Raw genomic sequence first — 22435 nt, forward strand, 5'->3', positions numbered from 1 at the left:
CCCAAATAGTTCACTCAGTATCCCTCTGTTGACCCTTCTTTCAGGCTGTCATATGTGATTAGCATGGCCCTGCCCTCCATGAGATGAATATGGTAAATCATGAGCTTTTCTGGACTAATATTGCATATTTTGTTCTATATTTAAGTAGGTAGAAAGGTGCTATTTAAAAGGTGTTTATGGAGTACCTGTGCTAAAACTTACAGCAGTTTCAAAAAAGGCAAAGTGCATCAATTTTGAATGGACTAAGTCTTTGGGTACCCACAGTAATTTGCCTACATGTAGATTACTACAGACATGTTTATTTCAAAGTCAGTGGGCATGTCTACATGCATGCTTTAATGTGCAGTAGCCTATTTTACTGCACATTAAAGTGCCATGTAAAAAATCATGCAGTTATGCTAATGCAACGTAAATAAGGAAACTGCACATTAAGTGTCACTCTCTCCCCCCCCCCCCCAGCCTGTCTCTCACCCACTGACTCCTCAATCTACATTTTCACTGACTACCTGTCCTGTATGCATACCAGCCTAGCCGCTGGCTTCTTTACTTTTCATTCCATCCAGGAAGAGCACATACCAACTGCTGAAACTTCCTTAGCCTGACGAAGGGTTTTTGAACCTGAAAGCTTGCTTAATAATTATTTTCCAACTATTTGGGTTGGTCTAATAAAAGATATCAGATTCACCCAAGAAACCTTGTCTGACTTTAAAAATGTGCACTTTTAGTACTGTGCATTAGGGCAGCTGAATGTGCATTTATTTGGTACTGCATATTGGAGGCACTAAATTTAATGCACAATAGGCAAAGCACATTAATGCATGGTAGACACCGCAAGTGTTTTCAGATTTGCCCCTCACTTCCATGTACTCAGGAAGAGCAAGGTCTGAGAGTGAGGGGGAGGTAGAAGGCGGCAGCGGGGAAGGGATTGAGGAAACATAGGACAAGGAGGCCATCTGATGCCCCCAGGTTTATTTTTCCTGCTGTAGCAGTGGGAAGGAGACAAATTCAAGGGAAATCTCCAATAAATTGATTTTATACCTGGAAAATTAAGACAATTTTATAAATTTTCCATGTTTAGAATCTCATTTTTGGGGAGGGGGTTATCTCATATTCAGGGTTGCCTAATTTTTGAGTAAATATGATATATACAATGCTTTCAAGATGATTTTCCCTGAAATGTTTTATATCTTTAACCTGATAAGAATGTTTAATATTAGAAGAGCAACCAATGCAATAGAATTAAGTATACTAGCTCAGAGCTTTTGGAAATAAGGCTAAGTAGCTTCATAAATGAATCATAAAATACAATTCAAATATAAAGAACCACTGGGAATATAAGATTTATTCTTTAAGTCTAGCATTGTTAGCTATAACATAACTAAGGGATACATATTTCTGATCTAATAGTAATAAATTGTGCTTTAAGTAAGCAGAATGGAAGAGAGTGATACACATGATATATTTAAAAGGTCAAATAATGTGTATAGTGAGTCTAAAATTTTGAAGATCACACCAACACCGCTGGTCAACAGATAACAATGGGAATCATCCTAAGGGCCTTCTAACATGGTAGTTTTGGGCAGCTCTTGGAAATCTTAACCCCTGGATTGTCGACACATTAACACCTGAAACCATTTTTAAGCTCTCATTAGGCAGCTCAAAGTTATGCAACTCCAGGGCAGGATTATCTCTGATCCAAGTTACCCAGCTCATGTTACATTAACATGTAGCCACACTATGTTACACCTTGCTGTAAGCATCCCACCCACCCCCACTTCCCTGCTGGCCCAGATTGGACCCCCTGCCCTCCCTTATCTGCCAGACCCCAAAATCGCTGCTCACTACTACCCACACCCACCTTTCCATGATTATTGGTGGTTGACATCACCACTGCTGAGAGAAGAGGAGCAGCCCAGCAGTGGTCATGGTAGGGGCTAGGATGGCAAGTTAACCCTCCCCTGCCTGCTACCCTGTGACAGACAACATAGGCAGCCACAAGTAATGGGGGGTGGAGATGGTCATGGATTCATAGCATTTAATTCTAGCTCATTGTCTCAGGAAATCTACATGAGATATATTTGAGAAAAAAGCAATGGAAAATAATTAATGGTGAAGTCTTTTGAATTGTGAAAAGTCATTCAAGTCCCAGAAGCACCACTATATGAGGTATTTAAACCTAGAATTGACAAAACAGTACAAAAATCACCAATAGGTAACAACTCAGAATTGGCAGGGGGGATTCACTACATCCCTCAATCAGTCTTATCTCCATGCTACTGTAAGTGGGATTCACTACATATCTCAATCAGTCTTATCTCCATGCTACTGTAAGCAGAGCCTATTGTTTTCTCTATGTATTTCCACTGGAAATAATTAAAAGAGGCTCATATCCTTCTGACTTTGTCATCTGGGTACAACTTGAACATACATAATAAATAATAGAAAAACAGTACAAGTTTGTTTATATAGAAGAGATGATACCTACTGTAAAATGTCACTGATTCTATTTACTACTGAAATCTGAAGTAGACAGGATTTCCAACCTTCCATAAATTCATGGACACACTATAAATAATCAGGCTAAAATTGCCTGTCTCTAAATTCCATAAACCAATCATTCCATCCATAAAAACCTGAAGCCAAAACAGCTCTGCAAAATGAGCTCTGTAAAACTGTCTGATTGAAGCTACATGGTCCAAAATGAAGCTGGACACATTGCTGAAGCAAAGACAGATCACTGTAGTGCCTGCCGCCTGATGTCCAAATGGGACGCAGCACCTGGAAGGAAGTTCTTCTCTGGGCTTCCTGGCTCTTTTCCCAACTCTCAGCCATATGCAGTTGCTGGTACAGCCTATCATCTGCCGGTAATATTGCCGGTAGGCAGACAATCGTCCATCTTTGGGGGTACTTGCTAGGTCAGTTGCAGTGGAGCAGTGGGAAGTAAGATTGGGGTATGGGCTGGAGGGGGAAGCATGGTGCCAGGTACACTTGGGGGTACCATAGTGTGGTGGTGGGTAGGAAAACCATGAGGTGGGGGCAGCACAATGCAAAACTAGTGCTGAAGTAAAGTAGGGTTGTCAACCCAAAACTTGTTTTTGTTTTACTGATAACCTGCAAACTTTTTACAGGCAGCAAAACCTTTTTTTTTTTTTTTTTACGATGGCTTGAACTTGCCTCTTGTCCTAGATCTGGCAAAACAGTTACATTTACATTATGTAAAACATGTTAGTAAAAACATGTCAGTGAAAAAAAAAAGTTTGTCTGTAAAATGTTTTCAGATTGTCAGTAAAAAATACATTTTCTTGAGTCAGCAACCCTGTAAATCAGCGAGCTGGCTGCAAGTCTCTGAGTAACAAGGCATCCTTTTAATTATACCAGTTAGGGACAATAAGCCAATATAGGCTGAATATAGATGCACTACTTTCCATTATTAATGTTGCTTAGATCAGGAGTGAAGGGGAAATTGCCACAGGAGTTGGCTTTCTATCACTTATATACACCTACACATCAGACAGGCCAGCTTTTGACAAGTTTCTGACTTGTACTGTTCAAACACTGTGCATGGACCAAAATATAGGGATATTATTTGCTTAATTTTTTCAAGACCGCCTTTTTTTTAAATTTCAGTTTTAAGAAAATTATCTTACATATAGAACAGTTACATATTCAAAAACCATCCTGGAATTTGCTTCAAATAATATGGGAAACCCATTATTACATTAACTAGTAGTTTTCAATCTCTTTATACCCAAGGCATTTCTCGCCACACTCAAGGCACCTTTTGGAAAATCTCAGCTCTTAACTACAGTTCTTAACTACAGAAAAATAATAGATTAAATCTTCTGCACTCAGAAAGACCACAACAGGTCTGAATGTTTTTGACACCATCTATTTCTATTTGAAATCTCACATTTATTTTGTGAAGAATATGTAAGTGTTTCTGCACCCAGCTGCTAATATTGCACGATACCCCACAACACCCTTAAAAGAATCTCACAGGATCCCAAAAGGGCTATAGCACAATAGTTGAAAATCACTGACATAAATCAAATATAATGCATTGTTTGTTTAAAATTTAAAATAAATCTCTATTAAACACCATTTGGAATTAACCTTGATTATGCCATCTCATATCCCAGGGTTTATGGTTCATGAGTTTGCCCTGGCCTTAGAGCAGGAAGTTGGACTACATGATTTCTTGAGGCCCTTCCAGTGCTACAGATCTGTGATTTAATCTTTAATTAAGACAAAAAACCCTCTTGCTGTTAGATATCATATATATATATATATACATACACCCCCCCCCAAATAAGGAAGAAATTCAAAATTTCATCTTACCAACACTAGTGCAACTTTCTCCATCCTTACTAAGCTTCCAGCCATCATAACAGGAACACTTGACAGTATTTTTATGCTGTTCACACACTTGACTACATTTCAAGTGCTTCGTACAATAATCTACAATTTCACACGTTTTGTTGTCTGGATTCAGATACAGTCCTAAAGGGCAGGAACACACAATTCTTCCTCCAGGAACCACCGAACACTGGTGGCTGCAACCACCATTGTTAAGTGAGCATTCATCTGAAATAACAGGAAAAAAGCACTAAGAGCTGTAGGCACAAATGACATTGTATCACATCCTACTACTTAAGAGCTTCTGGCCAACAGAAACAATTTTTAAAGCTTCAATAAGCACAAACTGATTTTGAAACTAACGGAACAACAAGTTCATTATTAATGAAGGACACCCAAGGTCATAGCATGGCAGAAATACAGTAGCTGTAAACAGATGCTAATTTCTACCAGAAATTCTTACCAGTAAAAAAATAGCCCAGGACCTGTAAAGTAGGTGTACTCCAACTCCATGGCTGGAGAGCTTTATAGGTGATCTATTCAGCTAGTGGTTATTGGATGGTTGTTGCCTGGGTCATCCTCACTCTTAGGGAAGGGAACAGTTGTCAAGTGACAACTGGCAGTCTCTGAAGAGCAGCATCTGCCACAGACCTGCAGATGGGTCCAGACCCAGGAAAAAGCCAGTTTTTCCCACCCTACTGATCAGTTGATCAATGGGATGGGGGGAGGGGGGGCATTCTCCCATGGTAGGAACCGTCCTGTTTCCTCTAGCCCCTGCTTTTTGTAGTCCTCTAGGCTCAAGCATGTGGAGAGGGGGAGCACTCAGCCACCCTTGCAAGACTCTGGGAGTATTGTTGCTAAGGTACGGCAGTCCGTCTTACCCTATACTATTTTGGGTCAGCCTGGATTAGAAATGTGGGGGCATTTTGTTACAACAGGAAGATTCAGACCCTTTCCACCATGGCTTGGAAGCCTGTCTCACCCCAGAGCAGAATAGAGTTCTTTTTCAAAATAAATCTCTTGAACATCTGTACGGCTTCTGTTTGTGCAAGGAGAAACATTTTTCTCTCAGCACAAACGGAACATCTGTATGTAGCCAATATATACACATTATGTAAGATTTCCATCCTTATTATCTCATTAAAATATTCAGTACGTGCTGGGTTTTTTTTGGTTGCTATGTATTTTTCATATACTTAACGTTACCATTCTCTGGAATTCTTGTTTACATTTGTGCACAAGATTTTTAACAAAATAACATTCCCCCAAACAAGAATAACAACAAGGCACATAAAACAATTTAAAGTAAGTCACATTAGACTTATGATCACAGTTTCAAAGTAAGCATCACAAATTCAGGAAATGTCATAGTCTGGACTCTGCAGTAACACTATGAGGAAAAAGGGGTGGGGGGGAGTCTTTAAACATGAGTTTAATCTATTCTGGAACTATTACTATAAAAATATGGTCATCATAGTTGTATCATTACTGCATGAGAGAGGTGTAACAAGAAGTTTCTGTGCACTGGGTGGCAGTGATGGCTGGGCCAGAGGCAGCAATAGTCCCAATTCTTGCACCCATTAAAAGTGGCTCCTGGGTCTGGTGCCCTGGTTGCCCACCTGTCGTTACACTACTGTTAAATGGTGTTATTCTCACCCAGCTAAGGCTGTTTGGATGCCAAAACTGTGACTTAATATCATTATGTTTGCCCTTTTTTACTTGTTTTTTTGAGTTGATGGTAAAAGGCTATTGCCTGAACCCCTGTTACTTCAAGAGGAAGAGAGTTGATTAAGGACCAATAGAAAGAAATAGGTAGCCAAGAGAGAACAAGGAGTAGTAGCTTCAAAGCTGAAGAGAAACTCAGACCACCTACCTGGAGCAAGAGGGTGAGTAGGGGTAGCCTATGAGGGGCTGGACTCCAGGAAGTGGATAAAAATGTAGCTGTAGCAGAACTGCACAGGCTGCTGATAAGTAGGCAAGTGAGTAATCTTTGCAACCTAGAGTAGAGTCAAGCAGCAGAGCTAAAGGCCTGCAAGACTTTGTAAAGGGTAGCTGGTGAAGGAACTGTGCTTGCTGCAAGAGAAGGTAAAGGGTGCTTGATTGGGAGCAGCTGGCCACAGAGCTGTGAGTAAGGGGTTGTGCGGTGGAGAAGCCAGCCTGCACATTCAGTAATAGAAAATTCCTAGGCTTGGTTCCAAGGAGCAGGTGACTGGAAGGGAAGAGTCAGGGATACACATACTGAGTTTTCAATAAGGAGTGAGGAATTAGACACTGAAATAGACTCTAACCATCTACTAGAAGTCCTTGTTAAATTTTGTGGTAGGCCTCGCTTGATTCTTAGTAATGTTTATTTCCCACCATTCATATCAAGATCAATGCAATTTTGAAATGGGAATCATTATTATGTGCTTGAGATGATCCAAAATACATTTCCAGTATCAGAAACAATAATAGGCAATTCAAATACTAGAATTAGTGGTATTGACAGCCACTTTAATAAAAATGTCATAATTAATTCCCCCAGAAACCTTGTATGATAAGAAACAAAATGAAGGAGGGTGATGTCTCTTGAAATTCACCGAAAAAGAGAATTTCAGAATGTATAATGGACAAACTGATAAAGATAGACCATTTGCATTTGTTACAACTAAAGGAGCAGTAATGATAGATGACTTATTAATAGGACTACATACATGGTATAAGTATAAATCATTTGAAATTTAACCATGTATGGAAAACAGGGACCCATTCCCCCAAAAAGTACAACTCACCCCTTGATTAGAAAAAGCAATAAAAATAGACTTCAATGGAATAATGAGTTACAAAAGAAATGTCTTCTCTACTAAGAAATACTTTCTCACTTATCTCATATTCTAAAAGTACAAGAACTCCAAGAAGTAATTAGTCAATATGAAGCTATTGTCCAACAGTTAGAAAATGCATTCACAAAAAAGAACAACTTTGTTGGGAATAGGCAATGTTAGAAGCAGTGAGAACTGCTCTAAAGCTAAAGATGTTTTACAAGATGCCTCAGAGGAATAAAAGTATAAAAATGATTGTTCTAGCTTCCAACAGATCAACAAGATTAAAATTGAGTACAAAAAAATAATAAACAGAAGGAGGCAACCATATCAAATGAGGCTCCTGGAGAAACTGGTAGCCACTAGAAAACATAATGATAACCAACTTTTTTTTTGGCAATTTGTAGCCAAAGGGAAAAATTCTAGCTTAATTTTGTATGCGTTTACTTCTGAAGACACACAGGTTTTGTTTTTTAAATGTAAGTTTAGCAACTTACTCAAATATGGTACAGGAAATGGTGGCTTCTCACTGAAGACAATTGTATCTGTTAAGCTACAAGTAGATCATTATCTCACCTCCGAATCTCAAGTAATATCATATATACTCATAATGAGAAATAGTAAGGCCCCTAAAAGTATGGACTTTCTTCCCCAACAAATCTTCAAAGAATGTTTTGACTGGTGGTGTCCAAAGTTGTTTAAAAAAATAGTATAATTATTTTAGAAAGCATTTATCCAAAGCACTGGAATGAAAATGTAAGTTCCAATTTTTCAAAACAGAGATGAGAGAGACCTGTGTCTTATTGCATATAGGTTAGTCTTAGATGAATTCTTGACAAAATATTTGGGACACATTTACCTTTTCATCTCCAAACACAGATTTCTGAAAATAATATTTTGGGAGAAGAGCAGGCTGGTTTTTTAAAAAAAAAGTTCGTTTTGCATGGACCATTGCTTAGTGTTACACTATTTAGCATCTAAATATGTAAAAAGGTAAAATCCTTTCATAGATCTAAAAAGGACCTCTGGATTCATAGATAGGTTGCAATTGTGGAAAAAACTGGGAATCACATCAATTAATATAGCTTTCTTACAATTAATTGGTAGTTACTGTTCAAGTACAGAATATAAGATGGGTTATGGAATTAACAGTGCCTTGCCCTGTAGTTTTCCAACTAAGAAAGGGGTACAACAAGGATGTTTACTTAATCCACTATGTTTAAACGTATTCCTGAACAAACTAAAAGAGGTGCTAACAGGGAATCAGTTTTGTGCCCCCATGGCACTGAATGACCCTATCCCCTGTCTTGCTTTATACAAATGACACTTTAATAATGTCACTATCCCAAATAGGCTTCCAAAGTTTATTAGATGCTTTTCAGCAGCACTGCCCCTCAAAAAGTTTGAAAGTCAACACATCTAAAGGCAAGGTTTTGTTTTTTGGGAACAGGAGGAGGGGAAAAGTTTGGTTTTTATAGCAAAAGAAACTAGAGGTGCTGTCTTCCTGTAAGTACCTATTGTAGCAGAAATCTGAGCTGGAAGCAGCATCCTGAAATATAAACACTAGTGCAAAAGAAGGCTTGAGTGGAGTTTTATCATTTTAAAATAAAAGGGTCAGAAGAACAGTTCTGGAAGCACTAACGGTATATAGATATAAGTTATAGTCCATTTTACTGTACGAAGCAGAACTTTGGGATGCTGACTCTATGGTCCACCCCAAAACTTAAAAGATTTCTAATTACTTTTTAAGGTGGTTTTTATCTAATTCTATCATGGGAGGGAGGTGGGGAAGTTCATGCATATTGAAGCCAGACTTACAAATGTGTGGACCTTAGCGCAGTTAAGAACTCCAAACTACTGGATGTAATTAGATATTGTATGCCTACTAGTTTCCCTAAGAAAGGCATAATAGAAGCCCCTCTTTTTCCAAATAAACCCTTGTTTAAATACTATGTATATTCTTCTCCAGAGACATGGCCTAGGAAATGTCCTGAGGGTCACTGACCCACAATGTCCCCTCTATTTAAAACAAGACATACATTTAAGAATTAAAGATGCCAGCCTGCAGACAGATATGCTGGCAGGGAGACTGTCTCTAACTTCCCCTTTTTAAGATTAATAAAATAGTCTTTTGGCCTAGAAACCTACTCATCTGTGGTGTGAAACTACAAATGAGAGGCCTTTCTAGACAGAGATTCCCTCTAATGAGATCTGCAGTTGTCATCTGAGATCTGAGCAGGGGGTCTCAGACCCCATATCTGAACAGAATATGTTCTTATGGGAAGAATGTGATAGATGACTTAAATCACTTTTTGTGGTTTTGTTTAGTCTTTGAAAAAATAAGAGGAAGATAGATTTCACCCTTAATAGGAAAGTTTAAATACTAGGCTAGTAAAGAAAAAAAAAAAAACAACAACCTGGATTCTCTCTAACAATTCAGAGCCTGTTTTATATATCTTAGCTGTGTTTGTGTTTTTTGCCCAAAGAAGAAGGGCCAAAATTAGATAGAATTCTCCTGCTTTGTCTTATTTTTCCCAACTTCATTTAACCTTTTTTGATGTCATCATATACTATGCTATGTTTTAATTTGGTGTGAACTGGTACAACAGGTAATCTCATTAGCAAAAATGAATTATATAAATGTACTATTATATATAATTGTTTAGTGTTCATTTTATTGTTTTGTTGAAAGCTGTTAATAAACTACTACTATATATACACTAAGTCCAGGGCAAGGGAAGTACACTGGCCTTGATACAGCTAGGAAAAGGAAAGCTATAGAAAGAAATCCTTCTGTAGGAAGAGACCCCGAGAAGCAGGGGACATTCTGCTCTGTGGTAGGAAGGAGCTGTGCCCAAAAATTCAGAAAGATAAGATACCCCAGGGGGCTGAGTGCAATCAAGTAGATATGGGGAAGGATCTTCTCTGTGGTGAGTGTACCCCGATGGGTTAATTGTTTTAGTTATGTGTTTATGTCCTGTGAGACATGGGCATGGCTGTTGGCAATGCATGGTTTTTGTTAATGTGCTTAGTACCCGGTCTGGTGGTGGAAACAGGAACAGCAGGTGCAGTGGTGCAAAGCAAGGCTTGGGATCTAGGGCACTGAGGCAGGGCCTAGAGTAGGGAGGGAGAGAGACTGGGCTGAGAGGTCAATTAGAAAAGAGCAGTGCCTTGCTCAACAGAGATTGGACCAGACCCAAGGCAACCTTACGATGAGCAGGACAAAGTAAAGCACCCAAGGCTCCTCGGGGTACTCTAAGGGATGCCTCCTAAACTTTTATTTACTTTACAACAAGATGTGGCAGGCAAGGGGCAGATGGGAGCCGAAGAGACCTCAGTGCGTGGGGCCAAATGAGTGTGGCCATCAGGGTAGGACAGCCATCCCCAGATGCAGGTCATGCCCAACTCTTCATCACATTTGTATCATTTAAGGTTCAAGCCTTTTCCTAGCTAGAGTCTACTGGCACCAGTTTGCACTGGGGTGTGTTATTTGGTGCCTCCACACACTTGAACCTATGCCTGAATGTTTTGTGCTTTTAGGGACTTGAGACTTTGGGGCCTTTTTATCTTTGTTTGTTGATTCTTTTGTATCTTGAATTTTCTCATACTTCCTACACTTTTGAAGTGGTTAGTCTGTGAGATGGGGTGGAAAAGGGTGTGATTCTCCTCAGGAGACTCCAATTCTCTTCTCACTTAGAGGTGTGCATACCAGGAGTGACCACCTTGGCATTGAAGAAATCAGTGTAAAAGGGGAATGAAAAGCTATGTCTATTTTTAGAGAAGGATGAGAACAAATAAAGCAGAACATTAAAAGAAAGACATATATTTCCCATATCTAAATGTCCCATTGGTGCACATGTGAATTTTGACAGTGTAGGATTTGGCTATTCATGTATTTATATACAGGAAGTTAAATCCTCTTTTTTTCTCTTCTAACCTATTTGTGCCTCTTAGATATGTTTTTTAATTCACATGTATCTCTAAAGCAGAATTTGTCTCGGATAAAATGTGCTCAGCTCAGCAGTTCTGTAGAAGAAAAACAGTTGACTTCATGAATTTTTTAAACAGCTTCTCTCTTTCTTCTTACGGTCCTTTTAGTTTCCTAGATAGCAAGGTTTTTTTTTCCTTTTTCAGTGGAGAAAAAGGGGGCACAAGTTCCTTCAGGTAATACTAATATGAAAAGCAGCTCTCCGATATTCTACATTGGACATTAAATTTTTAAGGTAAAATGTAGAAATACACTATTGCTACCTAGTGATTAATAGGATTTCCTGCTTCTGATAAATTATTACTAAAAACATAAAAAAAATTGTAGCCTCTATACAATACCCAGTGAGACCTAAACTTCCAACATTAGTTGGCTAGAGGGTAATTACCCCAGTACAGAAACAAAGTCTAATGTAAATGAAAGCAAATTGGCCACTTGCAGACAGTGATGTAATGGATGTATGAAGAGAAGGGGCATAGAGTACATGGAATCATAGAAAATGAAGGTTAGAAGGGACCTCAGGAAGTCATCTAGTCCAACCCCCTGCTCAAAGCAGGACCATCCCCAACTAGATCATCCCAGTCAGGGCTTAGTCTAGCTGGGTCTTAAAAACTTCCAAAGATGGAGGGTCCACAACCTCTCTGGGTAACCTGTTACAGTGTTTCACTACCCTTCTAGTGAGAAAATTCTTCCTAACATCCAAACTAAGCCTCCCTCGCTGCAGGTAGAGACCATTGCTCCTTGTTCTGTCATCTGCCACCACTGAGAACAGCTTAGCTCCATCCTCTTTCAAACCCCACTTCATGTAGTTGAAGGCTGCTACTGAATCCTTTCTTAGTCTTCTCTACTCTAGACTAAATAAACCCAGTTTCTTCAGTTTCTCCTCAGAAGTCATGCCCAGCCCCCTCACCATTTTTGTTGCCCTTTTCTAGACTCCAATTTTTCCACATCCTTTCTGTAGTGGGGGCCCAAAACTGAACACAGTACTCTAGATGTGGCCTTACCAGTGCTAATAGAGGGGAAGAATCACTTCCCTTGACCTACTGGCAACACACCTACCAATGCAGCCCAGTATGCTGTTAGTCTTCTTGGCAACAAGGGCACACTGTTGGTTCATGTTCAGCTAATTGTCCATTGTAACCCCCAACTCTTTTTCTGCAGAGCTGCTGCCCAGCCAGTCATCCTCCAGCCTGTACCAATGCATAAGATTACTCCATCCTAAGTGCAGGGCTTTGCACTTATCCTTGATGAACCTCATGAGATTTCTTTTGGCCCTATCCTCCAATTTGCCTAGATCACTCTGAATTTTACCTCTACCTTCCAGTCTTTTCCAGGGACTGAGGTAAGGCTGACCAGTTTGTATTCATGGATCCTCTTTTTTTCCTTTTCTTAAATATGGGCACAATATTTGCTATTTTTCAATTATCCAGGACCTCTCCTGATCACCATGAGTTTTCAAAGTTGATGGCTAGCAGCTCTGGAATCACATCAGCCAACTACTCCCTCACAACCGTTGGGTGCATCCCATCCAGCTCATTGGACTTGTATATGTCCAGCTTTTCTAAATAGTCCCTAACCCGTTCTTTTACCACTGTTGGTTGCTCAGCTCCTCCCCAAACTGTGCTGCCAGGTAGGGTAGTCTGGGAGCTGACCTTGCCTGTGAAGACTGAGGTGAAAACAGCATTGACTACTTCAGCGTTTTCTGCATCCTCTGTCACTCAGTTGCCTCCTGCATTCAGTAAGGCACCCGCACTTTCCCTGATTTTCCTCTTGTTACTGACATACTTGTAAAAACCCTTCTTGTTACCTTTCACATCCCCTGCTAGCTGCTTTGATCTTCCTATTTAATTCCTGGATGCCCAAGCAATACTTTTATCCTTCTCCCTAGTTGTTTGTCCAACTTTCCACTTCTTATAAGCTTCCTTTTTGTGATTTAGTTTACTGAAGAGCTCCCTGCTGCCTCTGGCTCTGCACTCTGCTGCCTCTGGAGCCATGTGCAACACTATGTGCCTTCCACGTACTGACTGCATTGCGTCCTCTGCCCACCCAGCAGTGAAAGGCACATGGTGTCATGCATGCCATAACTTGCTAGTCTTCCTGCACATCAGGATGGTTTGTCCCTGCACTCTCAGTGAGGCTTCCTTAAGGTACAGGCAGCTGTCCTGGACTCCTCTCCCCATCAGGGTAGCTTCCCAGGGGATCCTGTCCATGAGTTCCCTGGGAGAGTCAAAGTCTGCTTTTTGTGACTACAGGGTCTTTACTTTGCTACTCTCCACCCTTGCTTTCCTCAGGATCCAGAACTCAATCATCTTGTAATTGCTGATGCTCAAGTTGCCATCTACTACTACAGAGGTTCCCAAACCATGGTATATGTACCAGCAGTGGTACACAGGTGACCTTTGAGCGGTATGTAGAAGGCCAGGGAGAAGGGCACGCACACACACAGACACCCAGCTGCAGCCTTCTGCACACAGCCAGGAATGGTGCTATGTGTGTAGCAGCTCCCAGCAGGTAAGTGGGCTGGGGGAAAGTGGTGTGGGAGAGGGAAGGGTGTGGTAAGATTGAGGCCCACATGGTGAAGAAAGGATTGGAGCATGGGCAGGGACAGGGGCTAGGGTGAATGAGGCTCTGGGTTGGGTGATGGGATGGCCAGAGCCCAGGCAGCTTGTCCATGGGTGCAGGTAGACTCCTGCCACTGCACACCCCCTGGGGAGGCATGGGGGGACACGTGCCCTCAGATTTGTGCATGGGGTGGAGGTGGGCTGCCTACTGCGCATTGGGCTCTCCACCCTGCTGCCTCTGGAGCCATGTGCAACACCATGTGCCTTCCATGTGCTGACTGCATTACGTCCCCTGCCCACCCAGTGGTGGAAAGCACATGGTGTCACGCGTGGCTCCAGAGGCAATGGCAACTGGGCGCAGAGCCCAGCAGGCAGCCTTCTGCTCCTCAGGGGTTCTCTCCCCTTGGACCAATCCACCCTGTCCCCATGGCAGAGCTGGCACAGAAGGACACAGCCCCTTTTGGGGAGGCCTGGGCCTCTCCAGGTGCATGGCGGGGGACGGGACTCATACTGCTGTGTGCACCCCAGGGAAGCCATGGGGGGCACGTGCTCCTCCCCCTCCCCCCCCAGATTTGTGCATGGGGCGGAAGTAGGCTGCTCACTGTATACTTGGCTTTGCACCCCCTGCCACTGCCTCTGGAGCCACACACGATGCCACAAGCCTTCGGCTGCCAGGCAGGAAGGGGACTTGGCACAGCAAACACACAGAAGGCACGTGGTCCAGAGGCAGCAGGGCACAGAACCCAGTGCAGTGGGCAGCCCACCTGTGCCCCGCTCACAAATCCAGTGGGGACATGCCCCCCATGCCTCCCCCGTGGTACGCACAATGGCAGGGAGCCATGCTCCCCCAGGACCCCTGGATGAGCTTCCTGTGGCTCTATCCCATGACCCAACCTGGCCTCAGGGTCCCATTCATCATGGCCCCTGCCCCTGTCCCATTCCTCCCTCACTGTGGGGGCCTAAATTTGCCTCTCAAGCCCTCCCCTCTCTCCCTGCCCCCCCCCCACAGACTTACCTGCTGGGTGCTGTGTGTGCGTGAGTGCATGCGTGCGTGTGTATGTGTATCTGTCTGTGTGTCTGTCTGTCACTCCCAAGCCACAACCTCCCCAGCCCTGCTGCTGCCCCTCACTCCTGACCCACAGTACCCCGCATCCTGCCAGGGCATGTAGGCATCCCACTCCCTGGGCTCCAAACCTTATATACACACCCACAGCTCCCCACCAGACATCTGAATACTGTGTTCAGTCAATCAAGATCACCCCTCCCACTAAAGACAACCCCAAAAGTATATCTGGAAGGGTAAGTTTACACTCATTTTTCCAATTTAGAATTGTTTTATATGGTTACCGTGACTGATAAAACAATGTTTTATGATTACTAAAGGTTTTGATGTTGTTTTAATACATAGTCTGTTACCTATGTGTATGAAAAATTTGCTGGTGGTACTTAAGGCTGTATCATTTTAAATGAGTGGTACACAAGCTGTCAGAGGTCGGGAACCGCTGCACTTCTACTTTCCCCATCAATTCTTCCCTGTTTGTGAGCAACAGGTCAAGAAAAGCACGGCACCTAGCTGACTACTCTAGCAATTGCACCAAGAAGTTGTCCACAACACTGTTTAAAAACTTTCTGGATTTCTGCTGGGAGGGCAATACAGCAGTATTGCCCTCCCAGCAGAAATCAGAGTGACTGAAGTCCCCCAAGAGAACCAGGGCCTATGATCAGCAGCCTTCCACTAGCTGCTTGAAGAAAACCTCCTGCACTATTCCTTCCTGGTCCAGTACTCTATAGCAGACCCCCACAATGGCATTACTCTTGTTGCTCTCTCCTCTGACCCTAACCCAGAGACTTTCAACAGGCCTATCTCCATTTTCATAGTGGAGCTCTGATCAATCATATGGACCTTTTACATAAAGTGTGACTCCTCCTCCTCTTTTCCCTGCCTGTCCTTCCTGAACAGTTTGTACTCATCCAAGACAGTTCTCCAGTCATGTAAGGTATCCTATCAAGTCTCTGTTATTCCAGTCACGTCATAGTTCCATGACTGTGCAAGGACTTCCAGTTCTTCCTGCTTGTTTGCCAGGCTCCATGCATTCGTGTACAGATACCTAAGGTAACTAGTCAATTGCCCTGATTTCTCAGGAAAAAATGACAACGCCGCCACATACAGATACATCATAGGTTAAGGAAAGAAGTTACACAAACTGGTACAAGTGATTGGAAACTGGTTTAAACCTGTAACAGAACAGAAGCTCAGTGCACATAATGGTTTCAAAAAAGACAAAACCAGTTTAGGATAAACCTGAATATAATATCACACTTAACTGATTAAGGTTAAACCCATCTATCAGACTTCTGTCCCAGATCCCCTCGTAACTCAAGTTAACTCGTAGTCCCCCAGCATCCCAGGATGTTTTGCACCTCTTCTGAAAACCCCTCAATAGAGGAAAGGCAGGCTAGCCTTGGCTGCTGCTGAGGGAGTGAGCAGGGATCTGGGGTGCTGGGGAGGGTGGGGGGCACTGGACCCAATCTGGGCCAGCAGGGGAGAGGGCCAGACCCTGGCTTGACACACAGATCAGGGCTATCCTACTGGGGTGGAGTGGGGGAGAGGAGGAGGGCAGCAGGTGGTTAGCTAGCCTCAACTTGGTCTGCAGGGTGGGAGGAATGTTCCAGCTCCAGTGCCCTGTGGCCTGGGTCAGTGCAGGCTCCTGCATATTTTTCCAAACTGAAAACTGGATGTCATTTCAGTTCCTTATCAGTTCAATCTACACAATTTAGAGAAACCTGCAGATTGAATCAAATCTGTCTCAGGCTTTTTGATGCCTTCCATCTTGCCTTGCTCTGGAGGTACAGTGCAGAATCTGCCCCAAACCTTTAACATATGCAAGTGTTTTTATCTCTGCTATGTTTAAGAATTGAAATCCTTTTTAACACTCTGCTGTAATGTGTATTACATAGCATATTACATGTAACTGATAACATATTTTTTATTGATCATTCTCCTTCATAAAGTTACTACTTGTGGATTCTCACAGTTTGGGGTGACATTCCTTGTTTCACATGGCATGGAAACTTTAATAGATTACATCTCTCAAACTCAAGGAGTTGAACCTCTGAAACTATAATGAAAATGACAAATTTCTTTAAATAATCCTCATCTTGCAGCCATTTTTTCTAAAGATTGTTCTTCGTTCTTCAATCATAGACCAAGAACTCCATGTACTAGGGAAACATCAAACAAAAAGACTGTCCTACCATCAAGTTGTTACAGTCCACCTGCATGATAGCAGTCAACATATGAATAGAGAGGTGAAGTAGTACAAAGAAACAATGGTGCATTATGGTCCAGTATTGACAGGCAGTTGTACGAGTGCACCAGCTGCTAAATCGCTGGGTTTTGCTTTTATTTTTTTATTGTGCCAGAGAGTTTGAGTTTGGTAGAAGAAAGATAATTAAGTAGCAGTGGGGATTTTTACAGGGAATTCCTCCCAAGTGTGAGACATATCATGAAAGAAAGAGGAAAGAGTAAAGATCTTGTATGAAAATGTAACCAATGTAACAGAGTAAATGAGAGATGATAGCTAGGTTGGGGATATGCCATGACTGGCATGAAAGTGAAGATGAACAGACATGTTTGAAAGCAAAAAAAAAGGAAAGCCAGCAAAGAAAAGCAATAAGATAAGTAATATAGTCAAGGAAGTATGACTTGGAAGATTATCTTTACAGCAGTCTTGTCAATTGGTGAGAGTGGGCAAGATTGTATTCATCAAGGCTAGAGAAACAAGTGTCACAATAAACAAGACAGATGACAAGAAGTTGGATGGATGTTTTAGCTGTGATGATGGATGAGAAAGGCCATATCTCAACTATGCAGAAAGAATAGATGAGATTTATATATATCCTGAAGAGGATCTTGAGGAGTCTGAGTCACAGATGTCCAGGTAAGAGACCTAAGTGACAGACAAGATAGCAATGGTCACCACAGTGACTGAGAAAGGAAGGATGGAGATTAAGAACATTTTTTGAGCTGCTGTTTAAGTTTAGAGTTGGGAACACCGATGCAGAAAGATGCAGGCTGTACTAGGAACCACTTTATCTCAGATATAAATGGTCATTTCTGAGGTAAAACACAGCATCTAAATGTTGAATGTAATTACTTGAAGCAGTTTGGTCAGGCATTATGAGTAATACAAGTTTGATGTCATGATGACATACTTTAGTCCTTCAAATTTAGAGACGTACACATTAGGCTCGGGCTTATTTTGAGGACATCTAGAAGGTTACTTATACACCCCTGGCCCTCATGCATACTACTAGCCCTAAGTCCACCATGTCCTCAAATCCCAAAGGATGAAGGGGTGTGGGGGGCAAGTGCAATGTACCTGGAAGTTTTATGAAGACAGATTGTGGCAGATCAAGGTACAGGTTGAATTTTAATCTAATTATCTTGATATAACACCACCACCTAATTTGCGTTGCATCTGAATTATAAGCCTTGTGTGTCCCAACACACTGAGGCAAAGGTTCAGTACAAAAACAAAAAACCCATTTCTTGTAATATGCTAATGTGCTTAAGAAGCTCCCATCAGTGTTGACTTGAGTCAACCTTAATTAGTTTGTGTAGTTTGACTATTACAAGCATGCATCTACAGAACACTCAAATATATGGTAGACTGTTCAGACTGCCTCTTGTATGTAAATTGGTGGTGCAGTGGGTAGATTAATTAGGCTCCCCCTACATTGATTAGGTGATAGTACAAATAAGCCTGCCTCCACATCTTCATAAATATGACCACATTCCTTCCAGTTTGACAGTTAGTAATGAGGGCAGCACAATGTACTTTTGGGAGCTGCTGCTTAGCACAGTAAGTTTGGAACATAGATATGGTCTTAATACAGGTGCTCTTGTGTGCAAGAACATTTCCCCTTTGTTCTCTTTCTGCTCTGACCTTATATTTTGTATCTTAATTAAAAGCTTTCTGTACTGCAAGAAATTATACCATTTAACAGGTTTCTTTTTGAAGAAATTTGGTAGCTTTTCATGTGCACTATGGACATTATCAAATAATGTACAAACTATTTTGTGAAAATTTAAATAGTCTTCTACTAAAAGAGAGCCTTTGCAAAGGAAAAGTGTGGACAGACTCTATCAAGTGCTAACAAGGAAACATTTTTTTTCTTATTTTAGAGCTATATGTTCCTAAAAGTGAAATACCACAAAGATCGCCTTCATCAGATCCATCAGGACAATCTCTTCTCCCATTGCAGAGCTTCTCAGGCTGTAGGCAGATGGAGGTATCATTAGCACAAGGGTATTTTGGTGGTCCACACATATAGCCCTCGCAATTATCCTCATCAGACTGATCCTCACAATCAATATCTCCATCACATAGCCACGCTTTGCTAATGCATCTCCCTTGGAGAAAAGAGACAATAAACACAAGAAATCAGACTGAAAGCAAACACAGAAGAAACTATAGCAATATTTTTAGTATTAACATTACTTTCCTTTTAGATGAATAGAAAGGACATATACCAATTCAGCCTTATAGTCTAAAGTATCATCAACATCAAAGTTGACAGCCTTAATTTCCTGACCAATGTCAAACCTAATAGGTTCTACGTTGAATAAAATTGCAGGCAGGCAGCTATACATCCTAACAGTGTAAGTTAAATATATTGAATTACGGTTTTATAGGTTGCCCAAAATTGTTTTGATGGTTTCTTTTTGTCTTGCCTTCTTTTTTCGTTCCTTCTTATCTCTTCTCTCCCTAGTGAGACCAACATCCCAGTCTATAACACAGGTTTGATCAGGTACTTTTCATGAACACAACCAGTCCAATAATTATATAAAAATAGGTTTCTAAATCATGTCAGAGCAAAATTTACTTTCTATACTAAAATATATAGAGCAGATGAAGCTTTTCACAAGGTTTTACTGTTAACTAATTTTGGTTTATTTCCTTCACTAAAAATAACTCCTAAAACAGAAAGTTTACCCCATTTTATGCTGAAGATCTAAGTTTGAAATCTGACAGCAGCTGTGCTGTCATCTGATTCAGACAAGGGTTATGACCTTTCAGAAATATACAGGTGCAAAAGGGGAGCCACTCACACTGGGGATTCATACAAATCCATCTCAAAAGCAGACCCTACACAATTATATCTACACAAACCGTGACCACAGCACCACAGACTTGAACTGTGATATTACTCCCCACCCCCCACATCCCACCCCTGCCAAATGCAGCAGGCTATTTCAATCTCCTTTTTGAAAGATATATACTGGTCCTTTCCAGACCAGACCAGACCAGAGTTAAGCTCCATGGTAATTTTAGAGTTTTTTCAACTTTCCAGGATAACTCCTAGCTGATATCATTGGCCAATAAATGCAGCATGCCTGTATGGGGACACAGACTTTTAAATCTGCTGGGAGTGGTAGTCATCTATCTGCTAGCTAAGAATTGAGGACCTACTAGAAGCTCTGTAAAACTAAAGGCTTTATATATGCAGTTGGTACAAGCTATATAAAAGAACACCGCCTCAAGGGGAGGTAGGGGTTGAGTTAGGACCCTGATGGAAGTCCAGATAGGAAACTTAGGTGATACCTAGGAAAGGTTATCTGGATGTGTCCTCCACCCAGGTTCCTGAAAGCTACAAAAGTAGTGGATGGCTGGGATCAAAGTGTTTGTTTTAAATTCTTGAATGATGATAATGTTGGCCGAGTAAAGGAACCTGGACTGAACAAAAGCTTAGACATCATTTTCCCTTCCCCAGCTAGTGCATGTGCCCCGTAAAATGCACAACAGGAACAGGCAAATCACTTCTGATTAAATAAAAGTGGATGCAAAGTTTCACTTGGCCTATATTAGTTTTAACTAATCTTAAAATTGTGAGTCCATGTGCATTTTCATCTTCCTGGTTTTGGTGAATGCTACAATTCATAAATAATGAAATATTAAACCGTTCATCTTGCGGTTAAGGCACTGGATGGTAGCAAAGTTACTTGGATTAATTTTGTGGTTCGGTACAGACTTTCTGTAGCACCCCATATTTCATTTTGGCTCAGTGCCACTTTTATAAAATGATAAAGGTGTATTCTTTCTTTTCACCTTTTGTTTGCTATATTGATAATATGTTGTTCACTATAAGAATTGCCTTTTAGTTTATGTATGGCCATCATTAGGCTTTGGATAAGTCTGCTACTGACTCATAAATACTGTTATTTATTTGAAATTCACAATGGATAATTTGTATATATTGGCTAACTACTTTTCAACAAGCAGATAAGTTTATTTAGCATTTTCATCCAGTTTGCTGAAAGATTGTATTAATTTTTATATACACAGTTGAAATTATTTCATAAATTCATAACCCCCCCCTCCCCAAATTCATTTTTTGGGCTTATGACTATTTGATGTAAGCTAAATATTTTCAAAGAAAATGTGAGAAGAAAAACAAAATGTTATATTTTGGATTTCTATTACAATAGAAAATCATTACTGACCAACTCTAAATCTTCCTTTAAAACAGAATATCGCATAGAATAAACGTGGTTGAAAAACAAAAACATTTGAATTATGAAAAGTGGAAATTTAAAATTTTAGATAAGATGTCTAATGGAATGCTTCACAAACAAATGTGAGACGTTGTTTAACATATTTCTATTAAGAAAAGAAGGGATTAAAATGTCTAAATTGTAGCATACCTAACATCAGGGGGAGGGGAAGATGAGGGCGGGGGAAGCTGTGGACCACCAAACCATGTGGCACCCACAAGGACAGCCCAGCCTGAAGAAGGAGAACATTGGGAACCTGCAAGCCATGGGGCGGCTAGCACTACAGCACAGGTAAGCAACGAGAAGGGAAGAAATAAGGGGCCCCTTGGGATTCAGAGCAGGGGGGCAGCAAAGACACCAGCCGCAGGGCTCAAGTGCCTATATACTAATGCTAGGAGCATGGGGAACAAGCAGGATGAACTAGCGCTCCTGCTTGCACTAAACACCTATGACTTAGTAGGGCTAACAGAAACCTGGTGGGATTTGTCCCACAACTGGGCGGTACATATTGAGGGTTATAGATTGTACGGAAAGGACAGGGTGGGGAAAAAAGGAGGAGGGGTTGTGCTCTATGTCAATGAGCAATATATGTCAACCCTCATCAAGACGGAATCCAAGGATGAGGAAGTAGAAGGATTGTGGGTTAGGCTACATGGGGGGCAAGGAGAAAGGGATTTGGTGGTATGGGTCTGCTACAGACACCCACACCAAGGGGAAGAAATAGATTCGGGGCTCCTGAGGCAGCTCTCGGAGACCATAAAAGCTAAAGAGGCAGTAGTCATGGGGGACCTAAACTACCCAGAAATCTGCTGGGAGACGCAGAAGGCAAAGTCCCACTGTTCACGCAGGTTTCTAACCTGTGTACAGGACCTCCACCTGACAAAGGAGATACATGGTCCCACTAGGGGGAATGCCATACTGGATCTGGTATGGGCAACGGGGGATGACATGGTAGGGGACCTACAGATCAGTAGCCATGTGGGGGACAGTGATCACCTAATAATAGAATTCACCATAAGATGTTGAGAGGGTAAGGTAACTAGTAGGGTGAAAGTGCTAGACTTTAGGCAAGCTGATTTCAATGAACTTAGGCATTTAGTCAAGGACGCACTGCAGAGTAGGAGTTTTGAAGTGATGGGAGCCCAAGAAGGGTGGCTGTGCCTTAAGGAAA

The 22435-nt window shown here is 41.5% G+C and overlaps 1 protein-coding gene across 1 annotated transcript in view; it reads right to left on the reverse strand.

Annotated features, from left to right (window-relative positions):
- The window catches only part of LRP1B (LDL receptor related protein 1B), a 1375759-nt gene that overhangs the window by 600529 nt on the left and 752795 nt on the right, over positions 1 to 22435 (reverse strand). Inside the window, exons 22-23 of the mRNA XM_006028602.1 lie at positions 18922 to 19122; positions 4339 to 4584 (exon numbers count right to left, since the gene is read on the reverse strand). Coding sequence (XP_006028664.1) covers positions 4339 to 4584; positions 18922 to 19122 — 447 coding nt within the window. The remainder of the gene's footprint in view (positions 1 to 4338; positions 4585 to 18921; positions 19123 to 22435) is intronic.

The sequence above is a fragment of the Alligator sinensis genome, unplaced genomic scaffold, assembly GCF_000455745.1.
Source record: "Alligator sinensis unplaced genomic scaffold, ASM45574v1 scaffold533_1, whole genome shotgun sequence".
Taxonomy (NCBI): Eukaryota; Metazoa; Chordata; order Crocodylia; family Alligatoridae; genus Alligator; species Alligator sinensis.